Source organism: Squalius cephalus, assembly GCF_949319135.1.
Source record: "Squalius cephalus genome assembly, chromosome: 24".
Classification (NCBI taxonomy): domain Eukaryota; kingdom Metazoa; phylum Chordata; class Actinopteri; order Cypriniformes; family Leuciscidae; genus Squalius; species Squalius cephalus.
The window spans coordinates 8,018,440-8,030,634 of record NC_137145.1 but is presented as its reverse complement, the minus strand read 5'-3'; the positions used below and the strand labels follow the sequence as shown (position 1 = coordinate 8,030,634).

At 39.4% G+C, this 12,195-nt stretch overlaps 1 protein-coding gene across 1 annotated transcript in view; it reads left to right on the top strand.

The window, feature by feature from the left end:
* Positions 1-6,865, top strand: part of dscama (Down syndrome cell adhesion molecule a) — a 79,040-nt gene extending 72,175 nt beyond the window's left edge. The window contains exons 27-33 of the mRNA XM_079861783.1: positions 114-290; positions 478-508; positions 1,241-1,356; positions 1,457-1,624; positions 1,710-1,907; positions 3,146-3,448; positions 6,086-6,865. Coding sequence (XP_079717909.1) covers positions 114-290; positions 478-508; positions 1,241-1,356; positions 1,457-1,624; positions 1,710-1,907; positions 3,146-3,448; positions 6,086-6,435 — 1,343 coding nt within the window. The 3' untranslated portion in view covers positions 6,436-6,865. The remainder of the gene's footprint in view (positions 1-113; positions 291-477; positions 509-1,240; positions 1,357-1,456; positions 1,625-1,709; positions 1,908-3,145; positions 3,449-6,085) is intronic.
* The last annotated feature ends 5,330 nt before the right edge of the window (positions 6,866-12,195 follow it).

The following is a 12,195-nucleotide window of genomic DNA, read 5'->3' as shown; positions in this document are numbered from 1 at the left end:
TTTTGAAGATTCAAGCATAAAAAACCAAGGCATAATACAGTAGGTCATCTTTAAAATAATAATCAAAAATGTGTTTTCGCTTTAAAGTTAAGTATTGAATCTGTTTGCGAAAGGCACCATTCCTCCACTGGTGAATACTCCGGTGAATGACCCGATTACGGAACCAGGCAACAAGGGGATAAAGATGATGGTGACGATCTCATGCATCTTGGTGGGAATGGTGCTGCTCTTCGTCCTGCTGATGGTGCTGAGGAGGAGGAGGAGAGAGCAGAGGCTGAAGCGGCTCAGGGGTCAGATGCTTTTCACAGCTCTTAGCTACAGATCAGTGTTTTCAAACAGAAGGTGTAGATTCGTAGGCGTAAATACAGACAGCATATGTTGCCATTTGAGATTGTACTCATATCAGCCTGTTTTATATGACTCAATAGCACTTCCATTTTCAGTGTACGTTAATAAAGCTTATTGTTTCTTCCACAGATGCAAAAAGTTTGGCTGAAATGCTTATGAGGTAAACACATCGATGATTTTCAATTTTGAATGATGTTTTTTCTTCTTTGCAACAGAAAGTAAGGTATTTTGAAGAATCTCAGAGCTGCTCTTTTCCATGCAATAACAATATAATGATCCGAAATTATTAAAAGCATCATAAAAATAGTTCATATGACTCACTAGGTTCCAGATCTTCTCAAGCCATAAAATAGGAAGAAAATATTCACTTTAATGGACAATTCTAAAGAATATTATGTGTAAATGAATCAAACTCGTTCCTCATTATATTCCAAATCTTCTGAATTCATACAATAGAATCAGTGTTTTGAACAGATTCATTGTAACAGACCATTCTAAAGAATATTAAGCACAAATGAATCAAACTCTATCCACATTTTATGAAACCATAAAGTACATCTCATTATATTCAAATTCTTCTGAAACGGTTCTTAAGAATATTGTAGACAATATAAGTATATTTGTGTGATGAATAAACCACAAAAAGCTGTTCCTTTAGAAGATTTTAAGGATTCTTTTTCAAATTTGACAGCCCTTGGTTGCCATACTCTTATATTTGATGAAAACTGCAGCTTGGAAATTCTTCAAAATATCGTATTTTGTGTTCCACAGAAGAAAGAAACCATATAGGTGGGTGAGCAAACGATGAACTATTACTTTGGCATGTCATATGTCATACTGACCTTGTGAAAGCAGAGATGTTATTCACAGGCTTGTTTGTGTTTTTCTCCAGTAAGAACACAAGGCCTTCAGACACCATGAACAAACAACAGCAGACCCTCCGCATGCACATCGACATTCCCCGAGCGCAGCTGCTCATCGAAGAGAGAGACACCATGGAAACAGTGGGTGAGTCGTGTTCACTGAACCATATTCAAACCTGAACATTTATATGAGAAACAGTGATACTAGGAGCCTCTAATAGTTCCATATCTCCCTTCCCTCTTAGACGACAGATCAACGGTGCTGTTGACCGATAACGATTTCGGAGAAACTGCCAAACAGAAATCGGCCACTGTCACGCACTCCGTCCACTATCAGTCTCTGTCGCAGGCCACCGGCCCGCTGGTGGACGTCTCTGACGTCCGACCTGGGACGAGTAAGAGCAGTCTGTCGAGTAAGAGACCCTTCTTAACACATAAATAATATGTGAATATATTTGATTACGCTGTTTAACTGAGTGTTTTGGAACCCGTCCTCAGATCCCACCTCTCGCCGCACAGCTAAAGCTGGTCCTGCTGCCCGTAATCGCTACGCCAGTCAGTGGACACTGAATCGCCCTCACCCCCCTGTCTCCGTCCACACTCTCAGCACGGACTGGAGGCTGGGAACTCCCAGAGTGGCTGGATCGGTGGACAAGGAAAGCGACAGCTATAGTGTCAGTCCATCACAGGACACTGGTCAGTCTGCTACACTGGAAAATACATGTACATCTTTATATGTATATAATATATCAACCCATCTTTACAGCTGGATACTTTAGCTAATTTGTTTTTTATATTATAGTTTTGTATTATATATTTTAATGTTTGTAATATAAATTATATTGGTCACTTTAGTTTAATGTCCAATTCTCACTATAAACTAACTATTAATTACAAATTACTGCTTATTAATAGTTAGTATGGTAGTTGTTAAATTTAGGTATTGGGTAAGATTAGAGATGTAGAATATAGTCATGCAGAATAAGGCATTAATATGTGCTTTATAAGTACTAATAAACAGGCAATATCCTAGTAATATGTTATATGCATAGATAATAGTAAGAATTGGACCTTAAACTCAAGTGTTACCATTATCATTTTATATTAACTTATCAGCATTTTTACAATATTCAGTATATATATCAATGTTTATGTTTTAAAAATGGTGAACAAAATGAAGAATGATATTATTTTTGTATGCCTGAATATAAAAATACAAAGAAAAAAGCAATATATTCCTATACCTAAAACACTTTAAAACATATACAATGGCATTAAGGGACATTCATTATTATTTGACGCTTTTGACGATTATTGAATCAGTTTTGAACAGATTCATTTTAACAGACTGGTTTATAGAGTATTATGTGGAAAATTAATCAAACTTTACCACTGCTGCATTTTATTGAAATACACTACCATTCTTTTTTTTAAAGAAATTAATACTTTTATTCAGTACGTACACATTAAATCGATCAAATTTGACAGCAACAACATTAATAATGTAACAAAAGCTCTTTTGAACTTTCTATTCATCAAAGAATACTGAAAAAATATATTGCAGTTTTCAAACATATTAACAGCACAACTGTTTTCAACATTGATAATAATAAGAAATGATTCTTGAGCTCCAAATCAGCATACAGAATGACTTCTGAAGGATCATGACTGGAGTAATGATTCTGAATTCTCTGGAATAAATTACATTTTGAAATATATTAATATAAAAAAATATATATTTATTTTAAAAACATGAAAAAAATCTTACCAGCCCCAAACTTTTGAACGATAGCCTATCCCTGTCCTTATTTCTTCTGAATGGAAACTTCATAATAATAATAAAAATTAGCATTATTAAATGATCACATTGATATGACAGCAAAGCTACATGTTAGAAGTATTGTTGTTGATGAGTTGTGACCCGTTGTGTTCAGACCGGGCTCGCAGCAGCATGGTCTCCACTGAGAGCGCGTCTTCTACGTACGAGGAGCTGGCCAGAGCCTATGAACATGCCAAGATGGAGGAACAACTACGACACGCCAAGTTCACCATCACAGAGTGTTTCATCTCGGACACATCCTCCGAGCAGATGACCGCCGGCACCAATGATTACACGGACAGTCTAACATCCAGTACACCGTCAGAATCAGGCATCTGCAGGTTCACTGCCTCACCTCCCAAACCACAGGACGTCTGCAGGGTGATAAACATGGCCGTACCCAAGGCCCACAGACCAGGTGAGACCACTGGTGCGAGGCAATGACTCTAAACTCTATTCTTCCCAATTGGGGATGTTCTTAATCAGGGGTGCCCAATCCTGCTCCTGCCGATCGACTGTCCTGCACAGTTCATTTTCAACCCTAATCGAACACATCTGCCTTTAATTTTCAAGTGATCCTGTAGACCTTAATTGGTTGCTTCAGGTGTGTTTGATTAGGGTTGGGGATGAACTGTGCAGGACAGTCGATCGGCAGGAGCAGGGTTGGGCACCCCTGTTCTTAATAATCTAGGCAAAATAAGCTAGTATTTAGGAGCAGCATTTTAAGTAATTATATTCTCCCAAAAGCGAAATAATGCTGCCTTCTAATGGTGTGGTCATATTAGCAAACTTTTGGTTAGATTTTGCTGACAAAAAGGTCCATTGTTAATAGTGTAGCAATTAATGAAGCACAGCTCACATAGAAATCACTCTCAAGCTAGGCATCTTTCTGTCAGTGAACGCAGCAAAGTCATGTGATGAACTTGAACACAAGTGTTGGGAACTTTTTAAACTTCTGATTCCTAATGAAATGTCTGGATTTCGCCCATGAAATTTCACTGAGCAATGGTTAATGTGACTGCACCTTAGGACATATCCAAAAATCTAGGGCAGAATTCTTTTTGGATGAGGCAATCCCAGAATGCATCATAATATTGCTAACAAAAATGGATTTGTTTACACAATATTTGTTTCTACTTTATGCTTATTAGAGTATTATGTGTTTAGATTAGTGAAATGCTAGCATCAGACTCTGTTCAATGTCTATTGTGAGTAGAATTTCTCAGGTAAAGAGAGTATTCTTCTTGTACTTTGACCCTACCCTGCTGAAAAAAAATCTTAAACCAGCATAAGCTAGTCTCCCAGTCTGGTTTGGACAGTCTGCTGGCTGGTTTTAGAGGGGTTTTGGGATCCAGGTTTAAAGTGTATTTTTCAGCAGGGAATGTCTTATAAACGAGGTGCTCATGCTGCAAGATGCTAAAGAACATCAACACTGCATCTGAATATGCCTACCTTCATAGTATACAGTATGCGAAAAACAGTACGACAAAAGAGTCCGAATTCGTAATATTCAGAAAAACTATAGACGAAAAGTAGCCGGATGAGCTACTCCTTCTGCCATGATTCTGGACTGTGCATTTGATGGGCAGTTTACTATCCCATGAAGCCAAGTGAGAGGAGTTGTAGGTCACATGACAGTGACTACACGTCAGAATCATAGGTCAGAATAGGTGGTTTGCAGTCACGTGATTGTGATGACACGCGAAATTCAAATGGAGGGCAGGAAGTGAAGAGCGGAATGGACGAGATGGAGGAAAGTCTGTACTGTCCTACTTTAGACGCTATTACAAGAGAAAGATAAAGACAAAAAATCTAAACATATGTTGGATGTGATCCTTGCGTTATGAAGAGGAGTGATTTTTCAACTGAATTGAAAGATTTGCCTGTCATCGAGGCTGTCATTCTATTTTAATAACGTTAACCCTAACAACCATTCAACGCTGCGGCGCTTCTCGACGTTACTTTTACGGCTGTTTACTTATTAGGTTTACTTACGTTATTAGGTTAACCACTCTCAAAGGTCCGCCGAAACACCACTAAACCACTGAAGGCTGCACCCTCAAAACACTTTGTAGGTAGCTTTGCTAACGTTACGCGTTTGTCTTCAGTTACAGGGGTAAGTTAACTTACAAACTCAAAGAAAAGAAGAAACAATTACTTTGACTTTACAAAGTTCGGAAACTGGTACGTTACACAAACATAGCCACATAAGTTGTATTAACTGACCTTTAATGAAGTGATCACTGCACACACGGGCATTTTCCGATTCCCGACCGCAGACGTAGGTTTGCAAGCCATTTTTTCTGGCGTTTTTCGGTCAATTTCTTGCATTTTTCCCCCTTATGAACAACAACTTTTGGTATACGATAAAAACTCCTCATGGTTTCTCGGTTTGATCAGTTTGAGCAACCATAAACGACGCAAAACATCGGCATTTTGAGTTTGTTATAGTGCTTCCTAAATGTAGCAAATCACTTCCTGCCCTCCATCTGCATTTCGCGCCATGGCAACGCAATAACGCGACGTCATATGCAAACAACCGATTGCATTCATACTACCCATATTCATCCTATGTAGAATGGTCACAAAGTAAGATTCAAACCAAATGTATTAGGTAGTATGACATTTTGGGCACAGGCACAAGTGACAAGCTCCTATAGGGTAGAAAGACATTTCTTGTGCAATACATTTTATTTAATAAAACCAATGAAATCACAAATGGGTAACACTTTAATTTAGGGTCCAATTCTCACTATTAACTGGTTGCTTATTAGCATGCATATTACTAGGATATTAGCTGTTTATTAGTACTTCTAAAACATTTTATAAGTGCATGACCATATTCTACATCCCTAATCCTACCCAATACCTAAACTTAACAACTACCTTACTAACTATTAATAAGCAGTAATTAGGAGTTTACTGAGGCAAAAGTCGTCGTTTTTAAAGTCTTAGTTAATAGTGAGAATTGGACCCTAATCTAAAGTGTGACCGAAATATGCAATCAAAGTTCAATTGCCTTTTGAAACATTGAAAAAGTTTCTTTTTCTTGCAGGAGGGGAGCTCGTCCACCTGCCTCCGTACCTGCGGATGGACTTTCTTTTGAACCGGGGTGTGTCGGGAACGTCCCGTGAGGCGGCGATGGGCCAGGCCTGTTTGGAGCCGCAGAAGACCCGTTCACTGAAGCGCCCCGGCCTGCTGGAGCCCACGCCAATGGAGGTGCCGACCAGCAGGGACGTGCAGCAGTGGCAGCCGGGCACAGCCTCCACGCTTCCGCAGAGAGAGGCCGGAACAGACTTGGCACAGGCTGCCAAAATCAGCACCTCCCAGGAATCACTGCTGGACTCCAGAGGACACTTAAAACAGAACAACAATCCCTACGCAAAGTCCTACACACTGGTATAACAAAGACCGGACAAAAATAAAACAGCAAGAGCAAAAAGCGAACTCTTCATGCGCGGTTGTATATATATTTCCACTTCTACTCCTAACAGTTTCTTTATTTTAAGCTTTTTTAAACAGTGAATTCACTTCTTAAAGACGACTCCACACCAAGAGATTGCCAAAATGATTTTATTATTATTAATAATTACGATGACTATGACGATTTACTAATTTACTTATTTTAGCAGTTAGTGTGCACAAACTAATGACTGGGAACCCATTTTAATTTTTTCTTTTTTACTGAAATTTCTTTGTGTAATTAGTTTGAGATAAAGCGTGAGAGTGATTTCCATTGGTCCAAAGTTGTCACCGTTTCCTGGGAGTGCATGAGAACGAACCGATTTAAGAAGATGACAGTATGAATAATGACCGTGGGTCCAGCCCAGAATCTTTTGACTACAAAAATAATCAAATGTGAAGATTTCGTATTCTTATGAGTATAAATATATAAAAAAATATATATATAAAATGAGATTTTTTTTTTATTTGTGGGTATTACAGGGAAATTTTTTGATTTGATTAATAAAGTCCTTTAGTCATGTTTGCACATATCTTGTTTAACCTAGAAAAGCAAGTCTTGATTGATAATTATTTGTGTTCCATTCTCTAATGGTGCAATATGAAAATCCATGAACCACGTTTGCTTTCTACTGTACTGTATCTCACCCATGACGTGAGCTCCTGAGAGCCGGAGCGAATGAAACGACAGATTCAGGTGTAAATCAGCTGCAGTGGAAGCAAGGGTTGATATAGCACACTGCATGGGGGGCGATTGGATCACCTACTGCACTGACGGTGTGACTCTTTCACCCCCTATGTAGTGCACTAGAAAGGTGTCTTCTAGGGCACGCTCTCTCTTGTCTTCATTAGATTTATTTTTGCTGCATTGCAGAGATGCTGCACTACAGGGAAAACTGAGACAATCTAAAGAGATCCCCTAAAAGAATAACAATTATGATAATATTAATAAAGAACCACAAGCAGTTCTATATGATTATGGGCGTATGGTGGCAGTTGTTATTGTAGCCGCTCTGCACCAAACTGTCTGGCAGGGAGAGTTGTGATGAAGAATTGAGATGATATTTCACTATATTTGATTAGATAAATCTATTGTCCTCACTATACTCATTTACAAATGTTTTTTTTTTCATACCTTTTTTCCCCCTTTTCTTTGACAGAGTGCTCACAGTTGTGACACTCCAGAAAAGATTTTCCATGATAATCCTGTCGACTAATAAAAGGTTGATCCCCTAACGAATCTGGCAGTTTGGTTAACGCTTGTCATTTTGCTGTGGGATATAAAGGGATCCGAGCGTGTGATGATGAACGGTGGAAATGAACAGCTTAATATCTAAACAGAGATGGGATTCCTGAGAACTTCAATTAATAATTCACCCCATTTATATCGTTACAAACCTTCAACATTTCTCCTTTTATGTTGCACAGTACAAAGAATGTCATACAGGGTTTGGAATGAAACGAGGGTGAGTAAATGATTTTCATTTAGGGTGAACTATTGCTTTAATCAAAGCAAAGACAGAATCACCGTTTATCGGATCATCTGGATGAATATGCCTACAAGAAACATTTGGTTTTGGAAATCATACTTAAATGAGAGGCAGAGAGCTCAGCAGGAACACAATGAAAGTAGAACCACACATCCTCCTGATAGGAAACATAACTTTCCTTTTCTTGTCCGTGTTCTTCTCCTCAGCTATGGTGGCCCAGGGGGTAACAGCAGAAAATTAGCAATGCAAACAAAAGTAACAAATAGTCCACAATGCAACTAATCTAAACCACAACACAAATAGTCCATAACACAAAGTGCAACAGAAATAAGCCACAAATTGGTGCAACAGAGTGGAAATAATAGAGTGGAAACAACAGAGTGGAAATAATAGCTTTTTTTGTGGTGGCAACACAAAAGTGTTGTATTAGCGACATGAAAATTGTTTGCAACACAGGAAGCTAAGCTATAACACATCAGAATTATCTTTAAATGCATATAAATTGGTCTATTGTATGGTCACTCTTCCTAATGTTAATTCTCTTCCGGACTTTAGGATTACGGACTCTAACTTAATTAAACTCAATTAATTGCATTGTTTTCATCTTTTGTTTGCCATTTCACGTTTGTTGAGCCCCCCTGGACCGCCGTAGTACTGTACCTCTCAGTCAGTCGTTTGAAGAGTGAATTCCCGCACGGCCTTCCAAGAGCGCGGGCAACTCTCTTAAATTGCCGTATTGATTCAGAGGCTTTCAGTGACGAGCTGGAGACAGTCGCCCTTCCTGGAGCACTTGGACAGAAATTGGTTTTCTAGTGCTATATCAGCTCGGTGGGTAATGGGGGGGGGACACGTTAGTCATTGTGACAACTATATTCTCCATCTTCGTATGAAGTGCGCAACAAATTAAGCGTCGCTGGCACATGTTTATAGACGGTCTCGCTCAGCTGTTATTAACAACCGTCATAAATAAAGCCGCAGTGTGCTGAATTCTGATCTCCCTCAGAAACACAGATGTCAGCAACACAACACTGATGGCATCACAATCAAGAAAACCTGGCAGAGTTCCTCAGTTGAGAATGCATGCTAAATTAAAAGAATAGTTTACCCCAAAATTAAAATGATCCCATAATTGACTCACCCTCAAGCCATAGGTGTATATGGCTTTCTTTTCTCAGCCAAACAATCTGAGTTATATATATATTTTTAAATCTGGCTCTTCCAAGCAATGGGAGTGAATGGTAGGCTACCTTAGATTCTGAAGCCCAAAAAAGTGCATCCATCCATCATAAAAGTAATCCATATGGCTCCAGGGTGTTAATTAAGTCCTTCTGAAGCGAAACAATGCGTTTTTGTAAGAAAAATATGCATATTTATAACTTTATAAATTATTTTCCCTGGCTTCCGGTAAAGGCCGTACGCGAGTCGAGTTCCAGAGGAACGGAGTGACCTCTGACCCGACATAGGATGTAAGCTTAGGTGAGAGTAGACGCCTCGTGCCGTTTAAACAAATAGGGCTGGGCAACAAACTCAAGCTCCTCTTCTCTTATATTGAAATCCTCCAACATTTCTCTTTAAAAATTATTGTTTTAGACTTCTAATTCGTGACCAGTGTTTTGTTTTTCTTTATCCTCTGCACTTCCGCGTTAGTCAGTACGTCATGCATCGGGTTAGAGCTTTTTTGGGCTTCAAAATCTATGGTACCATTCACTCCCAAGTGTTATTTGAGGCTAAACATTTAACATCATGCATTATGTTCAGGAACTCACGTGCCCCAACATTTTTTTTTTTAAGTATTGAAAATAATATTTTTTAAAAAAAGCTCTGTAAACACTTGCATTTTTTGCAAGACTATAACTGTGTCCCATCGGGTAATCAAAAGTTCTACACACAATTGCAGTCTTCACGGCTACTTGAACACTAGGAAATACGTAATTTAAGTAGACAAGTGGTCAAGTGCAAAGACCGCAATTGTGGGTATTTGGACAGGGCATCAAACCCAAACACTCAAGAGGTAAACTAATCATTTCTGTTTCTCAGACTGCATAGCTTCAGCTTATGGGGATGTGACGTGATGTATGAACAACTTGGCCTTTTCTGCATTATCGTTTTTTCTTATTCTAAATGTGATCAACATTTGCATGAACGAAATTACTTAAAAAAGATTTGTTAATTTTGCTGACCGAGACTCAAAGGTCCGAGTCAGTAAAATTATCCAAACTCCCCATCACTACTATGTATGTTCGCTGTTAATAAGTGAATAAAAGCCTCAATTAAATCTGTTCATCATATAAAGCGATCGTGTCTCTTCAGAAGACTTGAATTAAACCGCTCGATATATGGAGTTATTTTACGATCTCTTTATGAACGTTTTTAAAGGGGGGGGGGGGGTGAAATGCTCATTTTCACTCAATCTCATGTTAATCTTGAGTACCTATAGAGTAGTATTGCATCCTTCATATCTCCAAAAAGTCTTTAGTTTTATTATATTTATAAAAGAAAGATAGGCTGTACCGAGTCTTTCCGGAAAAAACCGAGCGGCTGGAGGCGGGCCGTGTGGGCGAAGCTAAAGCTGTGCTAACGCGCCGAGCTAACAACACACAGAGACATTTGAAGCAGTTTTACTCACCGCCCGGTTCCAACCACGACCGCGAACCTTTATCATTGCGACTGCTCGATCCTTAAGCATTAGACGATCTGCAAATCCGTCGATCTGGGCTTTGTTTGTAAAACAATCATCGTCGAAATGCAGGGAACAAACAGTCCGTTGATGCTCAGGAAAAAAAACTCCATATCCACTGGTCCCTTAACGCTGGGTTCTTTGGGAATCTGTGCAGGGTTGTCTTGCCCTGGCAACCAAAAACACACTTCTTTGGTGACATTGACTTCCCAAAAGCCGAGCAGAGCGCTTTGATGGCGTACTGCTTTCGCTCTCTCGCTCTGGTCTACGAGTGCGCGCGCGCCCGCGCTAAGAGGTGACCTTAGGACCCATATAAGGAATTTCCGCCCCAGCTGACGTCACGAAGACCCATACTCGAAAAAAACTTTCCGAAACTTGTGACAAACCGGAAGGACAATTTTTGGCACAGAAATACTCCTTCAAACGTACAATTTAATTTGTGAAACTTTGTCCATGTTTAGCATGGGAATCCAACTCTTTAACAGTGTAAAAAACTCAGTATGCATGAAATAGCATTTCACCCCCCCCCCTTTAAGCATCAGAGTTTTCAACTCTGAGAGACTCCCAGACATCAACACAGTGTTGGCCTAGATCCGGGCCACATCTGGGTCATGTGGATTCCACGTGGATCTGGGCTGACACTATGTTGCTGTCTGGGCTGTCGATGTAGGGTCAGAAATCTCTCCGATTTCGTTTAAAATATCTTCATTTGTGTTTCGACGATAAACGGAGATCGAGGTTTGAAACATGCGGGTGAGTAAATGATGACAGAATTTAAATGTATGGGTGAATTCCTTTAAAAAATGGAAAAGGTCAAGTTGAGCTCATTGCATAATGAGATACAGTGTTCCATTAAGTAAATTCTGTTGTATACTGCACATTTTGACAGATGTGATACTACAGGTCATCTCTTTATATAAAATAGTTGCATACTGTGTACTGCAGGTAAAATGAGAGTAGACTGCTAGTATGCTATTTGGAACATACTGTAGCTTCACGAGGTAAAATCAAGGCTAAGAGCCTATTACTTCCTGTTCATTAGCCACACTGGAAGTTGAAGATCAAGTCAAGCACTTGTGGGATATTCAGAAATAGTAGAAGGAATACTTTTGTATCTGGACCTGCAAAACTGATCGAGTTTTGTGTACACAGGCTGCTCACATTATTTCCAGTGTGTATTTTACAGTTTGGAAGTGAACAATACAGATTGATACAAATTGTATCTCAGTGTTTTTCAGTGTGAGCAATAGATTTGGAGCAGAATTAATCCCTCAGTGTTTTCTTTTCTTTTCATGGTAGTGTATCTCCCCCTCCCAGCGCAAACCTAATGAACCTGTCAGACCTCAGCATGTGGTTCTGAACAGAAAAACTCCCGTAATTAGACCCATGAGGGGGATTTTCTCTGAGCCTCTTTGAAGCATCCTATACATGACTCACAGAGCTCAGCGTTTGCACACACCGGAATGACACCATAATAGAGTCAAACACACCATTTTATAAGATTGTGGTGGTTAGCAAGCTGTTGATGAGATGGGC